Here is a 22,378-nt window from a genome sequence, read left to right on the forward strand (position 1 = left end):
TCTCATGCATATGCTACCCCTATCCCAACCCCTACCTCTACCCATATCCCACCTCTATTCCGATCCCCACCCACATCCATCTATACCCCACCCATATCCCACCTCTAATCCAATCCCCACATCCATCTATACCCCACCCCTATCCCTACCCATCCTACCTCTTTTCCAATCCCTCACATCAATTCGCAACCTCCTCTTTGCCCCCAATCTCCTCCCCAAAGCTTGTCCCCATCTCCTAAATCATTTACAGTTACCAAATCCAGCTGTCCTTCAGAGATGAATTGATTTGAATTAATCTCTGCTAAAAACATTTGATTAAGAATTCTATATATCCATCTTCATAGCAGAGAATGTTTTGTATCTGTGATCTTTTGTCCAATCAATCCCTTGTAATATTGACCTGCTGTGCTATCTTTTTTTGTGATGTCAGTATATTGTTTACGAAATCTTATGTTACTACAGATTTTGTATATTTTCCTGGGAAATGTAGTTAATATTGAAATATTTAGGTTAATCAACATTCATGCACGCCATCCAAACATGATAATTATACTAATATAATAAGAAGCCAGATACACAGGTTGTAACAAATACAGATCATATTCAGTTTGAAAACGTAAACACCTGTTGTGGACATATAACTTTCATTCTCTGATTTCTCCTATATTTCATTGATCTTGAAATGAAAAGTTGAAATTTTAACATTTTAGTTACAAACAGATTTTCAAAAATGTTTAATCTAAATATATCTTTTATTTAATTTATTTACGTTTTTTTTTAAAACTTCAAATCTAAATTCAATTTGAAGCAATATATAATTTGCTCAACCTTAAAAATCTCTTTGAAATTGTAATTCATTCTTGGGACTGTGTGCCTTAATTAGACAACCAGAAACCTTTGTAGATAATTAGACATGTTTTATTTGTGAAGTCATCACTGAATCAAGCATATATTGTGAACTAACATTACCGTGTTTGCCATTTGCTCCATTAACAGGTACCATGGTTTTATCAGGAACCGGACATGTGTCATCCAAATCCATGGTAACTGCTCTCTTTCCATTACACGTTTCCTTGACAACCCCAGCCAATTCTGCAAAAACAAAAACAAAAACGTTTGATATCTTGTTAAGAAAACATTTTGATCTGTAAAACAACTTGGGTATTTTTTCTGTAGTTCTTAATCTTAACCTTGAAAAAATAATATAATTTTATGACTTTTGACAAAATAAAAAATTGCCCTGGCTGACAAATATCTGTTAAATAAATTCATTTTTTCATTGAAAACCAATATTCTAAAATTGCAATTGAAGTTTCATTTGAATTACACTGAGAGAAAGATGTTGCTAAAACCATCTGATTTGAGGTCTAATTGATAAAACACCTGATTCTGTCAATGAGTTCAGTAGAATTGAGAATTCCATTAAAATGGTACATGGGTTATTGCTGTAATAACTGACACACTGTCGAGGCTCATTTCAGTGCTATTACTGTATTAGTGTGCTACAATCAAATGCATTGATCTAATTTCTGGAGGTGTCGGGTAGGTACTCAGTGTGGCTGTTTAGCTGAAACTTCACAAAGAAAATCAATAAGCTAACGAAAAGTTTTATTCTGATTTTTCTCAAGCATTTTGCATTTGAAAAAGTATGAGGGAAATCTTTTATTTCTTAAAAGGGAACCTTTTCAATTTAAATGTTTATTATACTGTCAATCTACAGATTTTTCTCACACTGTCAGTCTACACAGGTTTATTACACTGTCAGTCTACACAGGTTTATTACAGTCTGTCTACACAGGTTTATTACACTGTCAGTCTACACAGGTTTATTACACTGTCTGTCTACACAGGTTTATTACAGTCTGTCTACACAGGTTTATTACACTGTCAGTCTACACAGGTTTATTACACTGTCAGTCTACACAGGTTTATTACAGTCTGTCTACACAGGTTTATTACAGTCTGTCTACACAGGTTTATTACAGTCTGTCTACACAGGTTTATTACAGTCTGTCTACACAGGTTTATTACAGTCTGTCTACACAGGTTTATTACACTGTCAGTCTACACAGGTTTATTACAGTCTGTCTACACAGGTTTATTACACTGTCAGTCTACACAGGTTTATTACAGTCTGTCTACACAGGTTTATTACAGTCTGTCTACACAGGTTTATTACAGTCTGTCTACACAGGTTTATTACACTGTCAGTCTACACAGGTTTATTACACTGTCTGTCTACACAGGTTTATTACAGTCTGTCTACACAGGTTTATTACAGTCTGTCTACACAGGTTTATTACACTGTCAGTCTACACAGGTTTATTACAGTCTGTCTACACAGGTTTATTACAGTCTGTCTACACAGGTTTATTACAGTCTGTCTACACAGGTTTATTACAGTCTGTCTACACAGGTTTATTACAGTCTGTCTACACAGGTTTATTACAGTCTGTCTACACAGGTTTATTACACTGTCAGTCTACACAGGTTTATCACACTGTCAGTCTACACAGGTTTATTACAGTCTGTCTACACAGGTTTATTACACTGTCAGTCTACACAGGTTTATTACACTGTCTGTCTACACAGGTTTATTACAGTCTGTCTACACAGGTTTATTACAGTCTGTCTACACAGGTTTATTACACTGTCAGTATACACAGGTTTATTACACTGTCAGTCTACACAGGTTTATTACACTGTCTGTCTACACAGGTTTATTACACTGTCAGTCTACAAAGGTTTATTACAGTCTGTCTACACAGGTTTATTACACTGTCAGTCTACACAGGTTTATTACACTGTCAGTCTACACAGGTTTATTACACTGTCAGTCTACACAGGTTTATTACACTGTCAGTCTACACAGGTTTATTACAGTCTGTCTACACAGGTTTATTACAGTCTGTCTACACAGGTTTATTACAGTATCAGTCTACACAGGTTTATTACACTGTCAGTCTACACAGGTTTATTACACTGTCTGTCTACACAGGTTTATTTTAGTCTGTCTACACAGGTTTATTACAGTCTGTCTACACAGGTTTATTACAGTCTGTCTACACAGGTTTATTACACTGTCAGTCTACACAGGTTTATCACACTGTCAGTCTACACAGGTTTATTACAGTCTGTCTACACAGGTTTATTACACTGTCAGTCTACACAGGTTTATTACAGTCTGTCTACACAGGTTTATTACAGTCTGTCTACACAGGTTTATTACAGTCTGTCTACACAGGTTTATTACAGTCTGTCTACACAGGTTTATTACAGTCTGTCTACACAGGTTTATTACAGTCTGTCTACACAGGTTTATTACACTGTCAGTCTACACAGGTTTATCTAACTGTCAGTCTACACAGGTTTATTACAGTCTGTCTACACAGGTTTATTACACTGTCAGTCTACACAGGTTTATTACACTGTCTGTCTACACAGGTTTATTACAGTCTGTCTACACAGGTTTATTACAGTCTGTCTACACAGGTTTATTACACTGTCAGTATACACAGGTTTATTACACTGTCAGTCTACACAGGTTTATTACACTGTCTGTCTACACAGGTTTATTACACTGTCAGTCTACAAAGGTTTATTACAGTCTGTCTACACAGGTTTATTACACTGTCAGTCTACACAGGTTTATTACACTGTCAGTCTACACAGGTTTATTACACTGTCAGTCTACACAGGTTTATTACACTGTCAGTCTACACAGGTTTATTACAGTCTGTCTACACAGGTTTATTACAGTCTGTCTACACAGGTTTATTACAGTATCAGTCTACACAGGTTTATTACACTGTCAGTCTACACAGGTTTATTACACTGTCTGTCTACACAGGTTTATTTTAGTCTGTCTACACAGGTTTATTACAGTCTGTCTACACAGGTTTATTACAGTCTGTCTACACAGGTTTATTACACTGTCAGTCTACACAGGTTTATCACACTGTCAGTCTACACAGGTTTATTACAGTCTGTCTACACAGGTTTATTACACTGTCAGTCTACACAGGTTTATTACACTGTCAGTCTACACAGGTTTATTACACTGTCAGTCTACACAGGTTTATTACACTGTCAGTCTACACAGGTTTATTACAGTCTGTCTACACAGGTTTATTACACTGTCTGTCTACACAGGTTTATTACACTGTCTGTCTACACAGGTTTATTACAGTCTGTCTACACAGGTTTATTACAGTCTGTCTACACAGGTTTATTACAGTCTGTCTACACAGGTTTATTACACTGTCAGTCTACACAGGTTTATTACAGTCTGTCTACACAGGTTTATTACAGTCTGTCTACACAGGTTTATTACAGTCTGTCTACACAGGTTTATTACACTTTCTACATAGGTTTGTAATAGGTCAGCAGGCAGCTTTCTCATATATTTTCAGTTTTATGACTGTTTCTGTCATGACTCCATTGTTTTGCAAACTCAACCATAACATAATCATAATGATTCTTATATATAGGAAATCCCTGTTTATTTGTGGAATTATGTCACTTGTTTGAATTTGACTGTCAGTAAATTTGAGAATGATTTTCCGATTACTGTTTTATACATGATGAACTAGATTTGGGATATAACCACAGAGTTCCGGTGATCCAAATGGTTTCAATTAAAACCTAATGCAGAATTTTATCAAATTCTTGTTGTTAAAAAAAAAATTCTATTGCATAAATCAGACAAAATGAAGAAATGCATGAATAACACTCAGTCCAGTAATCCAGAAAACATTGACAAAACACTGATAAATTTGTGTATTATTTGTGAGGATTAGAGGTTTTAACCCTGTACATGTCTATTAACTGGTACAATATATATCTAAGGCTGATTTACCCTGTGTAATCCTACAGTCTGACACTTCTACATGATCTAGTACTAGCACCACTTTCCTATCAAAACACAGATATTAGATATCAATGATGTAGTGGTTCAGTTATCTGACAGAACCATGTCACTATCCCTCTGGCTTATGACTGATGAGTGGATGGCCAGTGAAATTGATATCCCAATTTGAATAATCTCAAGAAAGGAAAAGTTATCTTGATCAGGGTGTGAAAAATTAACAATCATTGACTGTCTGAAGGTGTGTTTCTCCAATGTTACAGACAAAAGTATATCATCAGGGATGACAGGAAATCATATGTACAATCAGGGAACACGGGGGGATCATAATGTACCATCAGGGACAACTGGGGATCTTAATGTACCATCAGGGATGACTGGGGATCATAATGTACCATCAGGGATGATTGGGGATCATAATGTACCATCAGGGATGATTAGGGATCATAATGTACCATCAGGGATGACTGGGGATCATAATGTACAATCAGGGATGACTGGGGATCATAATGTACAATCAGGGATGATTAGGGATCATAATGTACCATCAGGGATGATTAGGGATCATAATGTACCATCAGGGATGACTGGGGATCATAATGTACAATCAGGGATGATTAGGGATCATAATGTACAATCAGGGACAACTGGGGATCATAATGTACCATCAGGGATGATTAGGGATCATAATGTACAATCAGGGATGATTAGGGATCATAATGTACAATCAGGGATGATTAGGGATCATAATGTACCATCAGGGACAACTGGGGATCATAATGTACCATCAGGGATGATTAGGGATCATAATGTACAATCAGGGATGATTAGGGATCATAATGTACAATCAGGGATGACTGGGGATCATAATGTACAATCAGGGATGACTGGGGATCATAATGTACCATCAGGGATGACTGGGGATCATAATGTACAATCAGGGATGATTAGGGATCATAATGTACAATCAGGGATGATTAGGGATCATAATGTACCATCAGGGATGATTAGGGATCATAATGTACCATCAGGGATGACTGGGGATCATAATGTACCATCAGGGATGACTGGGGATCATAATGTACCATCAGGGATGACTGGGGGATCATAATGTACAATCAGGGATGATTAGGGATCATAATGTACAATCAGGGATGATTAGGGATCATAATGTACAATCAGGGATGATTAGGGATCATAATGTACAATCAGGGATGACTGGGGGATCATAATGTACAATCAGGGATGATTAGGGATCATAATGTACAATCAGGGATGACTGGGGATCATAATGTACAATCAGGGATGACTGGGGGATCATAATGTACAATCAGGGATGATTAGGGATCATAATGTACAATCAGGGATGATTAGGGATCATAATGTACCATCAGGGATGTACAATCAGGGATGACTGGGGATCATAATGTACCATCAGGGATGACTGGGGATCATAATGTACCATCAGGGATGACTGGGGATCATAATGTACCATCAGGGATGACTGGGGATCATAATGTACCATCAGGGATGACTGGGGATCATAATGTACCATCAGGGATGATTAGGGATCATAATGTACAATCAGGGATGACTGGGGATCATAATGTACAATCAGGGATGACTGGGGATCATAATGTACAATCAGGGAGGGATGTACAATCAGGGATGAGGGATCATAATGTGGGGATCATAATGTAATCAGGGATGACTGGGGATCATAATGTACCATCAGGGATGACTGGGGATCATAATGTACAATCAGGGATGATTAGGGATCATAATGTACAATCAGGGATGACTGGGGATCATAATGTACCATCAGGGATGACTGGGGATCATAATGTACCATCAGGGATGATTAGGGATCATAATGTACCATCAGGGATGATTAGGGATCATAATGTACAATCAGGGATGACTGGGGATCATAATGTACCATCAGGGATGATTAGGGATCATAATGTACAATCAGGGATGACTGGGGATCATAATGTACAATCAGGGATGACTGGGGATCATAATGTACCATCAGGGACAACTGGGGATCATAATGTACCATCAGGGATGATTTGGGATCTTAATGGCACAAATATTGATTATTGTTCGTTTTTATGAAGCATTTACTTATTGGTCAATTTTCATGGACTATTCTTAATCTTTGTTTTTATTTGTATTAGGCTGCAATGCTATTTTGTATAAGTGAAAGCTTCAATAAAAGAGTTCTTTTACACTACCGTTGTGATTATCTCTTTATTTCATAGCTAAAAATAAATAATACAGGTAAACAATGCTGAGTGAACGTTATCATTTACAGTTGTGTGTGTGATCATCCACAGTTTTAAGCATAAAGTTATCATTTACAGTTTTAAGCATAAAGTTATCATTTACAGTTTTAAGCATAAAGTTATCATTTACAGTTTTAAGCATAAAGTTATCATTTACAGTTTTAAGCATAAAGTTATCATTTACAGTTTTAAGCATAAAGTTATCATTTACAGTTTCCTATGTGAAATGTTCAGTGCAAGAGCAGAAAGTGATTTTTAAGTTGACCAAACTTTGTCTAATGTCTCCTGAGTGTATATGTCAGTCTATACAAGATAATCGATGGAGACTTGTGTCTGTCCCCATCCTTTTCCATCTCCTGCCTCTCAGGGCTAGGCCATATGATCAACATCATGTCCAATTTCTTTATCTCTTTATCAATGCTTATCATTAGAAATTTCCATACTGATATCTGTCTCAGATTCCTATTGTTTCACTACTGACCTGACCAGTCAGTCAATTGACTAGATATTGAGATAGTTGTGCTGTATAATTGTCTGAATGACACTGCCCTGATTAAACCCTGAAATAGTAAAATCTAGTTAAGACAAAAGACTGTATCATAATCACCATTGAAACTTAACAATGGCTTTTCTTCTGAGAAAAAAAATGCCATTGTTGTCTATGTGTCTTTAAAAAAACATTTTTTTACCTAACTGTTGCCAATTCTAACCAACATAGCTTAATCAAACACTGACACAAAACAGAATTTCTCCAAAACCAGCTAAGCAACAGATCTACATTCTAGATAGCTGTGTTCACCAATCCATCAAGATCCCTAGAGTATTCAGCACACGATTATACACAACATCCCTCATATAAATCTGAATTAATAACACCATTCAGATACCATGGGACACCCAAATTTCCCATTATCTCTTAAATCAATAACCACTCCGTTTTCTTTTGAAAAGGTTTCAGAAAGAAATCGAGGACATGGTGTTAAAATGTATCAAATTTTTTATAATGATTTATGATGTTTAACACATTACATCATCTGAGTTATGTTCTATGGGACAAATGAAACAGACTGCATATTTCTTGATTATCTGCCAGGTTTTAATTCTAAGTTATTAATCTCTCATAACAAAACGATCTGGAATGCCCATATACAACTACCTAAAAACTCAAAAATATGACGCTGCTCTTGTTCTTCCATAGTAAGCAATGACAGGTTAATCAGTATAAGAAACTACAGCTTGATTTTCTTGATAGGCTTCTGTTTCTGGGTTGACTTTATATTTGAATTTTTAGGGTAATAAAGACCAATTTTTAGTTATAATGATCCTGGTATGTTGTTTATCTAGCATGTGTCCAGTGTGTCTGATCACAGACTTTCTAACTAGGGATGGCTTCCCTTAATTTGAGTTTCATTACAGACTTTCTGTTGTTTTGGGTAAATCTTGAATTTTCCAGTTTTCAAAGGATTCACGCAACTAGATGAGCCAATGAGTGACTAGGATTCTTTTTCAAATGTCTGTCATCAATTTCTAAATTTTTGATTCTGAAAAGTTTGTGCCCTCTTGGTGTTTAAATTTCCAGTATTTGGCTTCATGAAAAATGTAAAATTGAAACATATTCTAATATTTGTGTGCAGAATTAGACGGGTGTAAAATGTCTGGGATTTTCCCTTAGTAGGTGATAAATTTCACCTGTAAACTTGTGGTTGTTGACTTCTGAAGGAAATGACAGTCCTATATGTCATTTAATAAACAAAATTATATCATTTGTAAAATTTTGCAAGATATGTTTCTATGAATATAGACAGATGTCACATGTGTTGAACTTTGAAATATTAAAGCTGTTAGCTGTAATGCTAGGTAATACTATTAATGTAATTGAATTCGTCGCCAAAGTCCCAAACCAGATGAGAGCCAAGTGTGGAAATTGATCTGATATATAATTATCCTTTTTTACTTACTGATGTTTGATTTCTGGTGTTTTGTGACCTTAAACAAGCTTTTCATTTTTCAGGTTTTTCCTACATATATTGAGTTTATTGTGTTTTGGGAGAGATGTTCAGCTCTTTTTATAACCACAGTTTTTTCTAGATAAATTTAATTGATTTCTTTTAATCACGTTTTTTATTTGGGTAGATTTTGTAGAGCTCTTTCATTAATCAAAATCTTTAGACGTAGGTTTTGAAATCACTGAAGTTTAGACTATGCTTTACACAGTAGTTCTAGCCTTTTCTTTAAAGCCATACAAAACGACATCTTTGATTCGGACCCTTCCCATAGATCATCAGACTCCCCTCAGTTACCGTACAGAAGGTGAAGAAAAAGGTAGAGGAAGACCAGTAGTTATGGAAGGTGTGAGGTTGACAGCCGCATTTTACTCACTGTGGTAATAACCAAGTGTACTCTTGACAGTTTAAATATAGATCTACTGCACTGACAGACCTGTTACTACCTCTCACATAAGACAGGAGCAAGGCGAATTCCAGCTGAACCAAATACATGGTTAGAGAGGCATAAACATAAAAATGTAATTACCACGCGTTAATCCATATAACGCAATCGGCCATTATCAATGGATTTGCAATAAAAACCTGTTTCTCCATTGTAAATTGTCTGTGCTTCTTGCCAATGCATGAAAGATACGATACATATACGGAGAAATCTTGGAATTTTCAATTTGTACGGTCTATCTGCGGAGAAAATATGGTCTCAATCCCGTTATCTTAAACATAATGAAACACGCAGATACACTATAAAATAACATGTCGGTATTTCACTTTGTTGAATCTGACATGCAGTGTGTGCCAGTCAATGATTGCCTGTTATATTTTAACACATCTTTGCAAAACTATCGAGCCATCATAACTTGCGTGTCTGGTCACTAAACGATGACCAAAGAGAATGCCAGACCACCAGTGACCTAAAGACATCTCAATAATACAGTTTTACCCAGACTCCATCTACCTCAAGGGAAATTTCCAAGACAACAAGCATATAAGTCATACATTTCACCAGATAATGATTGTCAACATGACTTCCAGTGCCAACATGCAGTGCTACCAGGCAATATCTCCTCAACAGATCAATAATATTTCACTGCAAGTTTCTTTAAAGATGTGTGCAAAAATTACAAATACACTTTAAAAACCAATTACATTGACAGAAGAAATCTTTTTCATTTTCCAGTTAAATTGTATGTGGAAAGAAACCATAAACAACGTTTGAGCTTCGCTGGCGTACAATCACAAAAACAGAAGGTGACTTTTCCGAGTTTATGAGCAACAATGTGGGTCAGGCTTTAATGTTGATATAGTAAATAACCATTAAACAAGCACGATTCACCATTCTAACTCTTGTTTTCATAATAGTTGAGATTACAGTTTAAAATATTCCACGTAGATATCAACAGTTGAACCCAACATATCCACCACACCGGGATCCATCATATCTACAGTCGAACCCAAGATACCCACCACACCGGGGTCCATCATGTCTACAGTTGAACCCAAGAGACCCACCACAACGGGGTCCATCATGTCTACAGTCGAACCCAAGATACCCACTACATCGGGGTCCATCATGTCTACAGTCGAACCCAAGATACCCACCACACTGGGGTCCATCAATGCCTCATGTCAACAGTCGAACCCAAGATACCCACCACACTGGGGTCCATCAATGCCTCATGTCAACAGTCGAACCCAAGATACCCACCATACTGGGGTCCATCAAGGCCTCATGTCAACAGTCGAACCCAAGATACCCACCACACCGGGGTTCATCATGTCTAAAGTCGAACCCAAGGTACCCACTACACCGGGGTCCATCAAGTCAACAGTCGAACCCAAGATACCCACTACACCGGGGTCCATCAGGGCCTCATGTCCACATTCGAACCCAAGATACTCACCACACCAGGGTTTATAGAGGACTTATTACTACAACCAAGAAGTAGAGATAAAAAAGAAACTGCTACTAGTGTTATAAGTGTTTAATGTGAAAACCAGACCAATGAATAAAGTGATAAGAGAAAAACTTCTCTATTTTCACTTGAACTGGAGTGATGACCTTTTATGTACTTGTACCTAGAAGTCTAAGCTGGTTATGGTTATGATTAAAAAACTTGTGATAAAATCATCCGTGACAAACACCACTCTGATTTCATGATGTGTCAGGGTCAAAGAGGAAAAATTAACATAATCATTACAAGTTAATTTGCATATTATCAGTTTAGGATTAGAAGTTTTTTTGTACTGTTTAAGGAAACTAATGTACTCTTCATCCTATATTGTTGATCTGTTTTGTGATTACAAAGCTGTAAAACCTGAACATATGATACAATGGCTTTGTCCTTCCGGATGTGATACCAAATACACAGTCAACTTCATCAACAACTAGTTCACTAGTCTTTCATACAAATCTTCATACAGTCCAGCAAAACAAACCACAAGCAGGAAAAACCAGCTTAAGAAAAACAATTTCACCAAAACAAGAGTTGATTTTTTTCAATGTACTTATTGCCATAATAAAATAAATGTCAAACAAAGTCCTGATTTTCTTGTCTTTCAAAGAGTCTCTCTGAAGAACAATCACTAAACCCCCTGGTCTTGTCTTTGTATTTATGAGATCTACTGTAATACGAAATAATGGGATGAGTTCGTAGGTTAGGTCTTACTTGATAAATAATTCAAAACAACTGTTGTGATCCGCCTCTTCAGAGAAGTCAACTCCAAATCATTTCAAATGGGTATCTTTCTTACCTCACAGAAAGAAGTTTAAAAATTTTAAAGGAATAAAACTTGTTGACACAAAATGAGCTTTTGTACTGGTACCCCATGTGTAGAAATTTATCTAGCTCAGAGGACGAGGTAATCAATGAAAAATGTCATCAACAAGCTACAGTCATTGTCAATTAATGTAAAATGATGATGGATCACAAAACAGTCAAATTCATCATCATTAGCTGATAAAGTACCCAAACACCATTGGAGCCTAAGGCTTGGATAAAATTTACAAGGACTAGGCATTTAAGTAAAGACCATACCCATACAACACACTTTGTCAGCTACCAATATAAATGGTAACATTTATTAAGACAATTATGGTAGTGAAACATTTATCAATCCCATTACAGTATTGAAACACAAATTGAAACACATTTATTAAGACTATTACCAAAGTGAAATATTTATTATGACCATAACAATAATGAAACATTTATTAAGATTATAACCATAATGAAACATTTATTAAGACCATTACGGTAATGTAACATTTATGAAGACCATTATGGTAATGAAATGTTTATTAAGACCATTATGGTAATGAAACATTTATTAAGACAATTATGGTGATAAAACATTTATTAAGACCATTACAGTAATGAAACATTTATTAAGACCATTATGGTAGCGTTACACATCTATTAAGACCATTATGGTAATGAAACATTTATTAAGAACATTATGGTAATGAAACATTTATTAAGATGATTACGGTAATGAAACATTTATTAAGACCATTATGGTAATGAAACATTTATTAAGACCATTACGGTAATGAAACATTTATTAAGACGATTATTGTAATGAAACATTTATTATTACGGTAATGAAACATTTATTAAGACCATTATGGTAATGAAACGTAATGAAACATTTATTAAGACCATTACACATCTATTAAGACCATTATGGTAATGAAACATTTATTAAGACCATTATGGTAATGAAACATTTATTAAGACCATTATGGTAATGAAACATTTATTAAGACCATTACTGTAATGAAACATTTATTAAGATGATTATGGTAATGAAACATTTATTAAGACCATTATGGTAATGAAACATTTATTAAGACCATTACGGTAATGAAACATTTATTAAGACAATTATGGTGATAAAACATTTATTAAGACCATTACAGTAATGAAACATTTATTAAGACCATTATGGTAGCGATTACACATTAAGACCTATTAAGACCATTATGGTAATGAAACATTTATTAAGACCATTATGGTAATGAAACATTTATTAAGACGATTACGGTAATGAAACATTTATTAAGACCATTATGGTAGTGTGATATTTAATAAGACCATTATGGTAATGAAACATTTATTAAGACCATTATGGTAGTGTGATATTTAATAAGACCATTATGGTAATGAAACATTTATTAAGACCATTATGGTAGTGTGATATTTATTAAGACTATTATGATAATGAAACATTTATTAAGATCATTATGGTAATGAAACATTTATTAAGACCATTGCGGTAATGAAACATTTATTAAGACCATTATGGTAGTGTGATATTTATTACTGTATTGACTCTAAGAACTAGGGAGATCTAGAGTTATCGAGAAGCCATGTGAAGAACAGTGTGCAGCATGCATGTCCCAGGCTGACCTCCCTTGGCAGGTACCTCGTGCTCAGACAAGTCTGCCTGTAATCTGACGGCCGTGATTATGTTGAATGTCAATAATGAGCTTTTACATCGTCTGTGGAGTGCAGGAAGAATCGCAACCGTCTCCACCTTGCCTAGGAAGCACTGTGGGTTTGTCAGAATTAATGGTCCCCGGACACAATCAACTTAGACTTCGGATTTAAATGGAGAATGTTGATACTTTATAATCACATTACCCTACAACAACAAGCAATCAATGGTCTGAAGGAAATTTAAAAAACAAAAAAAAAAGGGAATCAAATGGAAAAATCAAAATTTGAATCAATCAGTAGTTGTATGGACACTTTATGTGAGGACATTAAAGAGGCCCCATTTAATGCCTTTTTCACATACATAGAGGAAGTTTCAATGTTATCAAAGAGGTATAGTGGTATGACTACAGCAGAGAGGCTTCATTCACAGGAATACACTGTAATCTGATGAAGGGATAACACCAGCTTTTTGAAATTAGTGCTCGTACATTTTAATTATACTAGGTTACAGAGTGAGACTTAATAGTGAAACAGACTGGTGTCAATTAAGCTGATATTTGTAACAGTATTGTTACAAAAATTTTAAAACTACAGACAGATTATCTTTATTCTCATTCATTAAGACTTAAACTAGCAAAAAACAAAATAAAAAATTTTAAAAAATGTTGTTAGCTATTTCTGGACTCTGAAGTTATGGATCAGTGATATTTCAGATAAAATTTGGTTTAAATCCATCCAGTGATTCAACACGAGTAAGTACTTATGAATAGCAAACATGGACGAGAGGAAGCTCGATGGCTATGAACTATGCAAATCTGATCATCATTTTTGAAGAATTTCTATGTAATATAAGATTGTGTACTAGCAGACACACATGAAACAGAACTTTTCCATAATATGAATTTTCAAAACCTTACTCGTTTGATTTAGATATGTTAATCCCGTTATTATAATCCCAATTCTTACAGGACAATGATAACCCATACTGCCAACACATCTGTACAGCCCCGTAACAAATGTTAGGCACAACTGTTCAATACCCTTGACACCTCAGCCCACCTCTACTTATCATGAGTGATGCATATTGAATGTGCACGTAATGTGCTTGTGTACATACCTTGCTGCACCATATAGTCTGACAATTTTTCACTAGATGCAAACTGCACTGAATATCAATCAGCTGGAAATCAGGGTTTTATCATTTCTAAACACAGAACTGAAAATGAGATTACAACCAGACAGATATCTTCATGAGGGTAAAGAGAAGGGAGGTATGGTGTGTAAGGGAAGGTATAAGGCACAGGGGAAGGATGGAGGTAAAGAGAAGAGAGATAGAGGGTGTAGAAAAGGGAGGTAAAGAGAAGGGAGAAATAAGGTATTGGGGAGGGAGGTAAAGAGAAAGGAGACTTAAACTATTGGGAAGGGAGGTAAAGAGGGAGAAATAAGGCACAGGGAGAAGAGAGAGAGTGGGTGAAGGGGAAATGAGGTAAAGAGATAGGAGGTATAAGGTGTTGGGGAGGAAGGTAAAGAGAAGAGAGATAGAGGGTGTAGGAAAGGGAGGTAAAGAGAAGGGAGAAATGAGGCATAGGGAGAAGAGAGAGAGTGGGTGAAGGGGAAATGAGGTAAAGAGAGATAGGAGGTATAAGGTGTTGGGGAAGGAGGTAAAGAGAAAGGAGGTATAAGGTGTTGGGGAGGGAGATAAAGATGTAGGAAGAAGAGAGATAGTGGATGTAGGGGGAGGGGAGGATAGAAATGAGAAGGGTACAAGAAAATGTACGTAAAAATGTTGCATGGATATGCAAGGATCAGGAAAGAAAGGTGATACAAATGAAAATGAATGAAAAAGGCAGAGGAGAATACAGGAGGGTGAGACAAAAAAAAAGCATAGTGACTAGTGACTGTGACAGAAACAAAAGAATGGGGGTGGGGGTTAGAAGGGACAGACTGAAAACCAGATGGCAGAGATCAGGAAGCACAAAGTGATAGAATGATAAGATAAAAAGGAAGAAGATAAGGAATGTGTCATATATCAGGAATACCAACAACACCTAAATATCTGCAACAGCATCCTCAGCAGTGATGTATTAGTGGTGACAACTCTGTATGTGTGAGATGTACCTGACATAAAAATTTGGTAAGTATGAGATATAATGCCAGATTTGTTACAACACAAGCTTACCATTCTACCCAACATTTCCTACATTCACGTATGACTGAGACCTGAAACACTTATGTTTGCTGTCCTAGCCAAGGCTGTTTTACCAGTACTGTTACTTCATCAAGGTTGAGGTTACATATGCCAGACAATATATCTCATCTCTATGGCAGTAGTATACAAAATGGCCAGATATCAAAATTTTGGTACATTTACCGTAATTCCTGACAAATTACATGATCAGTTTTCACAGCTATTGATATTTACTTGTTCACTATAACATGCCAAGGATGCTCCCAGGATGCCGATGTCAGACCCGGAGTTTGTTATCAGGTGAAGAACAACTATATTGTGTCGTAAAAACAAGACTTAGTCCACAGGTGTGGAAAGTGCAAGAATAGTTCTACATCTTTTTACATCAGAGAATCTTTTGTTCTTATTAACAGCCATCAAAAACCGTTAACATATCAAATACTTCAAACAGTTTACGTCTCAAATACTTTCAAGAAATATAACCCTCAAATTTCATTTAAACATCATAATTTCATTTCATCAGACAGTACTGTATTATAAAAAAAATTTGAATTTCATTTCAAGAGTTCATTACAAAGGATAAATACTGGAATTTTTCATCTTGATAAGGGTTTTTGAGATAATTAAAATGAAAAGTCTATGACAAGTTGCTGAATGAAAGAATCCCAATTGGAGTCAAACTCTGTTGAAAACTTTGAGACAAATTTTGTAAACTTCAGACTGAAACAAATAATTTCAGAATATTTCAGAATACTGCTCACCAAATAACCACAAAAATATAATGTAAACCCTGTTGATTGTTCATCACAAGTCATGGACATTACGTTGACAATATTTTTCACATCAGTGTAATCCTTACTGAAACAAACTAGCCACAGCTGCATTAGAGGCCTTATTAATAAGATGGCATTTAGCACCTTCTACTGGTCAAATGCCTGAACTTGGATTCTTTCAGATTTCCAAAAAGAGCCATCATATTAAAAATATCGAAAGGCAGAATAAAAATGAGAGAAAGACAGATAACAAACAATGCATTACAATGAGATAGGGGCATGTATCAGGTATACTGAAAAATGCCCCAGTTTAACTGAAAATTTTAAAGTGAAAAAAATTAACTACAATAACTTTCTGATCACATAAATATATTTTCTGATCCAAAAAGATTGAGTCTGTATTGAAACAAACCTGTAGCTATTACCTTGCCTTTACCTTTAAATCGCCTGCGCTGTACAGCAGTTACTTTCTTCACTTTCCTGATACGAATAATCCAAGGCATTTTTCTACACAGGTCAATCCAAACACATCCCAATCTACCAATCAACTTGTCTATATCACAAGGCCAACCAGAATTTACAAATAATCTGGAGACATTTGTTTCCTTGTGCTTAAAGCAAATGCCATAGTTGACAGTGAGGCTCTGATATCCAATTAATTCTCAATTCGCCATCATGAAGTCTAACACAGGGAAATCTGTTGAACAATTAACAAATGGACCAGAACAGTTGATATAGGTAGCCTGTCCAGAGCCACTGGTTCTCTGGGTAGTGGTTCCCTGTACAAGGTATTGGAGCTGCGTTACATTAACAACATTGAGCTATACTAATGCCTATGGCACTGTGGTAGCTGGAATTCTCCCAGCCCAGCACTTTCTCTCTTGTCAGTGTAGATTTACTTGCTGTACAATACTTCCTGCAGGTTATAATACCAAGCAAGTCTTCCTACCTGGGTATGTAATATTTCCTAAATGCCAGCACAGCAAGATCCACAAATCTCTTAGTATTGCCTGTGCAGCAAACATGGACTCAGGTTAATTAGTGTAATTTTAATTGATATTATTAGAACAGCAAAGAAAAGGCCCAAAGGGTTGTCATAATGCTGACAATTGTATATCATAAAATTAAAAAGCCATTTCACAAAATTTTTTGTTTTACAATTGCCCTTTCCAACACTACAATAACGATATTATTGAACAGACAGTGGATTATTAAACTGTCAAATGGATAATTTCACAGAAAAGTGTCACATTAGACAGGTCAATATCACAATGTGTTGTGTTCCAGTTTCAGACAGATAGATCTGCCCAATATCTTGTGTCAATCAATCAATCAACCAGTATGTTGTATACCACAGGGTGTCAGATTAGACAGGTTAATCTGACCAGTATGTTGTATACCGCAGGGTCTCAGATTAGACAAGTTAATCTAACCAGTATGTTGTATACCGCAGGGTCTCAGATTAGACAGGTTAATCTGACCAACATGTTGTATACCGCAGGGTCTCAGATTAGACAGGTTAATCTGACCAGTATGTTGTATACCGCAGGGTGTCAGATGAGACAGGTTAATCTGACCAGTATGTTGTATACTGCAGGGTCTCAGATTAGACAGGTTAATCTGACCAGTATGTTGTATACCGCAGGGTCTCAGATTAGACAGGTTAATCTGACCAACATGTTGTATACCGCAGGGTGTATGATTAGACAGGTTAATCTGACCAGTATGTTGTATACCGCAGGGTCTCAGATTAGACAGGTTAATCTGACCAGTATGTTGTATACCGCAGGGTGTCAGATGAGACAGGTTAATCTGACCAGTATGTTGTATACCGCAGGGTGTCAGATGAGACAGGTTAATCTGACCAGTATGTTGTATACCGCAGGGTCTCAGATTAGACAGGTTAATCTGACCAGTATGTTGTATACCGCAGGGTGTCAGATGAGACAGGTTAATCTGACCAGTATGTTGTATACATAAACAAATTTATCTTAGTGTTAGTTATCACAGAAAAATAAACATATTTCTACTCCATGTTTTACGCATACACAATGAAGACTCACATTCGTATAATTACCAGAGACTACTTACACATGCAAGCCATTATTCCAAACTCAAACAATCTACAGATGATGTAATTTATAATCAAGTAAACAAAGTGTATACAAGTACAAAGTGATCCGTCTTGATCAAATCCCCTTACCTCAGTTCCTTTTAAAAAAAACTAACTATTCAGAGAATCAATTACTAAACAAGACCAGAAATCTCAGCAGCTTGTATTCTTCTCACAAAATTGGCACAAAAGATAATTAAAGGCAGGAGATGGCAAAGGGATCCAACAACACCAACTAGAAATGGGAAAGGGACACTTACAAGTCACCGACGACACTCCAGCCAGAAATGGGAAAGGGACACTTACAAGTTACTGACGACATTCCAGCCAGAAATGGGAAAGGGATACTTACAAGTCACTGATGACACTCCAACTAGAAATGGGAAAGGGACACTTACAAGTCACTGACGACACTCCAACTAGAAATGGGAAAGGGACACTTACAAGTCACTGACGACATTCCAGCCAGAAATGGGAAAGGGACACTAACATTGTGTACCGCTGGGTGTCAGATTAGACAGGTTAATCTGACCAATATTTGTGTACCACATGGTGTCAGATTAGACAGGTTAATCTGACCAATATTTGTGTACCACATGGTGTCAGATTAGACAGGTTAATCTGACCAATATGTTGTGTACCGCTGGGTGTCAGATTAGACAGGTTAATCTGACCAATATTTGTGTACCACATGGTGTCAGATTAGACAGGTTAATCTGACCAATATTTGTGTACCGCTGGGTGTCAGATTAGACACGTTAATCTGACCAATATTTGTGTACCACATGGTGTCAGATTAGACAGGTTAATCTGACCAATATTTGTGTACCACATGGTGTCAGATTAGACAGGTTAATCTGACCAATATGTTGTGTACCGCTGGGTGTCAGATTAGACAGGTTAATCTGACCAATATTTGTGTACCACATGGTGTCAGATTAGACAGGTTAATCTGACCAATATTTGTGTACCACATGGTGTCAGATTAGACAGGTTAATCTGACCAATATTTGTGTACCACATGGTGTCAGATTAGACAGGTTTACATGATCAATTCTTCATGATTGACATGATGGAAAATCAGACAATTTTTTTTAAAATCTGACTACATATAACATTGTGAACAGAGTCTGATTTGATAAGTATAAATAGACTTCCAGGTAATTTCTGTGGTATAATAGCTTTTGTCCCTATATTAACTTTCTATATCTCTATCTTCCTTTTGATCTCATCTTTCTTTGTATTGTCCTCTAAGCAAACTCTGGTTTTGCTTTTCAGTCCCTTTTCTTGCATTGTATGACTTGCTTTATTTCATGAATTTTATTTTCAAATTAATGCTGTTCTTCCTGAATAAAGAAAAATTTCAAAACCGTATAAAAAATGTGTTTTTGAGTTTCTTCAGATCATGTTTGTATGTATCTGTACTTATAAAGTGTAAATACAGGAATTTAAACTTGATCATGTGTGTTTAAGATGAAAACGACACATTTTTTAACAGTAATGAAATAGTTCAGAGGGATGAATATTCATGATCAATGATACTAGATAAAAAACCAAGAATATTTAAAGGAAATGTAAAGCAAGCATAGAGACAAATAAAATCTGATATTACCCACAATGCATTGTAAAGGTCACTGTGCCACGCACTGGCCTCTGAGGAGAGGTCACTGATACCTGATAACCATGGCCACAGATAAAAGTTATCTATATAAAGCCATTCTTGGTGGATAACACACAACCAGCCAACATAAAGACAAAAGAAATGAAAAACTAATTAGTCTACAGCAAAATATGTAATACAATGCTCGGTCAGTGGTTACTGATCAATAAATAAGGCCTCTGATTGGATGAATCAGGCAGTTACTGACGACCCGAACTGTGATGTCAGATAAATTTTCATATTGCATGACTACATCGGAGCATCACACTGTAAACTGATGCAGTTATGTCCCAGTAGTGTTGATGAAGTGGCAGAGTTTAACTCGGCACACATCACCACTGTTATATTGTGGAAATGTTTGGCCTCCCCACATGGTCATCAATATAAAAACCACTCAGAATTTTAATATTCTTCCAAAAACGGTCCTGGAGTAATCTTTTTCAAAACCTCATTCCAAAGCAATGATTTCATTGCATAATTTTTTCATTTTTTTTTAAATTGGCAATTATTACCCAATATAGAAGTTCTAATTTCCTCCCATTCTTTTTCAAATGAAAACAATTTTCCTCAAATGCAGCAATGGATCCAATTCTAGAAATTGTTGAATAAAAATTCTAGATTTTGTATTGTCACAACAAACCCGGATATTCTGGTAAATCACATCATCTTGTTCTAGATTTTGTATTGTCACAACAAACCTGGATATCCTGGTAAATCACATCATCTTGATCTAGATTTTGTACTGTCACAACAAACCCGGATATTCTGGTAAATCACATCATCTTGTTCTAGATTTTGTATTGTCACAACAAACCCGGATATCCTGGTAAATCACATCATCTTGTTCTAGATTTTGTATTGTCACAACAAACCCGGATATCCTGGTAAATCACATCATCTTGATCTAGATTTTGTACTGTCACAACAAACCCCGATATCCTGGTAAATCACATCATCTTGTGCTAGATTTTGTATTGTCACAACAAAACTTATACATTATAGCTGTGATTTGTGTTAGAGTTAAGGTTGTATGCTACCTTATACATCATAGCTGTGATTTGTGTTAGAGTTAAGGTTGTATGCTACCTTATACATCATAGCTGTGATTTGTGTTAGAGTTAAGGTTATATGCTACCTTATACATCATGGCTGTTATTTGTGTAAGAGTTAAGGTTGTATGCTATCTTATACATCATAGCTGTGATTTGTGTAAGAGTTAAGGTTGTATGCTATCTTATACATCATAGCTGTGATTTTTGTAAGAGTTAAGGTTACATGCTACCTTATACATCATGGCTGTGATTTGTGTTAGAGTTAAGGTTGTATGCTATCTTATACATCATAGCTGTGATTTTTGTAAGAGTTAAGGTTGTATGCTATCTTATACATCATAGCTGTGATTTGTGTTAGAGTTAAGGTTATATGCTACCTTATACATCATAGCTGTGATTTTTGTAAGAGTTAAGGTTGTATGCTATCTTATACATCATAGCTGTGATTTGTGTTAGAGTTAAGGTTATATGCCACCTAACATATTGTGATTCATGTTACAGTTACAGATGACTGCTGGTCTAACATTCACATAACACATGTAATCTGTATTTTTAGAAAAAATAAGTTATATATTACTTTACACAGTACTCATTAAATTCTGTTAGTGATATTTCCTAAAAAATTACATGGCACTAACTCCTTTGATTAGTTTTTTTAAGATCATCAAAACGTAATCCTTTTATGCTATTATGTAATGTTTGTGTCTAAATACCAAACATGACACCATCAGGATTTAGAGAGACTGTCAACATCAACATTACTCAGTCTTTTTCTCAGTGTTTTGATATCTCAACCCTTTTATTGTATTAATCATTTTCAAAACTTATTTTTTTCTTTCAAAAATTAGACAAAAAATGAGGATGCCTGCTACCTGTGAGTTTGACTTACTGATCATTAACCCCTGTTTAGGATATTTAAATCCACAACAAAGCCTAATGGAGTCCAGTTTATCTAGTACTATGACATTATTGTAATGTATCACACAGAAATA

General features: G+C 35.8%; 1 protein-coding gene across 5 annotated transcripts in view; it reads right to left on the reverse strand.

Annotated features, from left to right (window-relative positions):
- Positions 1–22,378, reverse strand: part of LOC132555955 (hypoxia-inducible factor 1-alpha-like) — a 75,056-nt gene that overhangs the window by 52,371 nt on the left and 307 nt on the right. The window contains exons 1-3 of one of the 5 annotated variants that reach the window (XM_060220336.1): positions 14,718–15,606; positions 13,587–13,805; positions 970–1,092 (exon numbers count right to left, since the gene is read on the reverse strand). In XM_060220336.1, coding sequence (XP_060076319.1) covers positions 970–1,042 — 73 coding nt within the window. In that variant the 5' untranslated portion in view covers positions 1,043–1,092; positions 13,587–13,805; positions 14,718–15,606. Of the gene's footprint in view, positions 1–969; positions 1,093–13,586; positions 13,806–14,717; positions 15,607–16,986; positions 17,442–22,378 lie in introns of those variants that run through there. The other 4 variants (XM_060220332.1, XM_060220335.1, XM_060220334.1 and 1 more) reach the window with 4 other exon arrangements.

This window comes from Ylistrum balloti, unplaced genomic scaffold (assembly GCF_031769215.1).
Source record: "Ylistrum balloti isolate Yb309-2 unplaced genomic scaffold, AGI_CSIRO_Ybal_v1 Utg370532, whole genome shotgun sequence".
NCBI classification, from domain to species: Eukaryota; Metazoa; Mollusca; class Bivalvia; order Pectinida; family Pectinidae; genus Ylistrum; species Ylistrum balloti.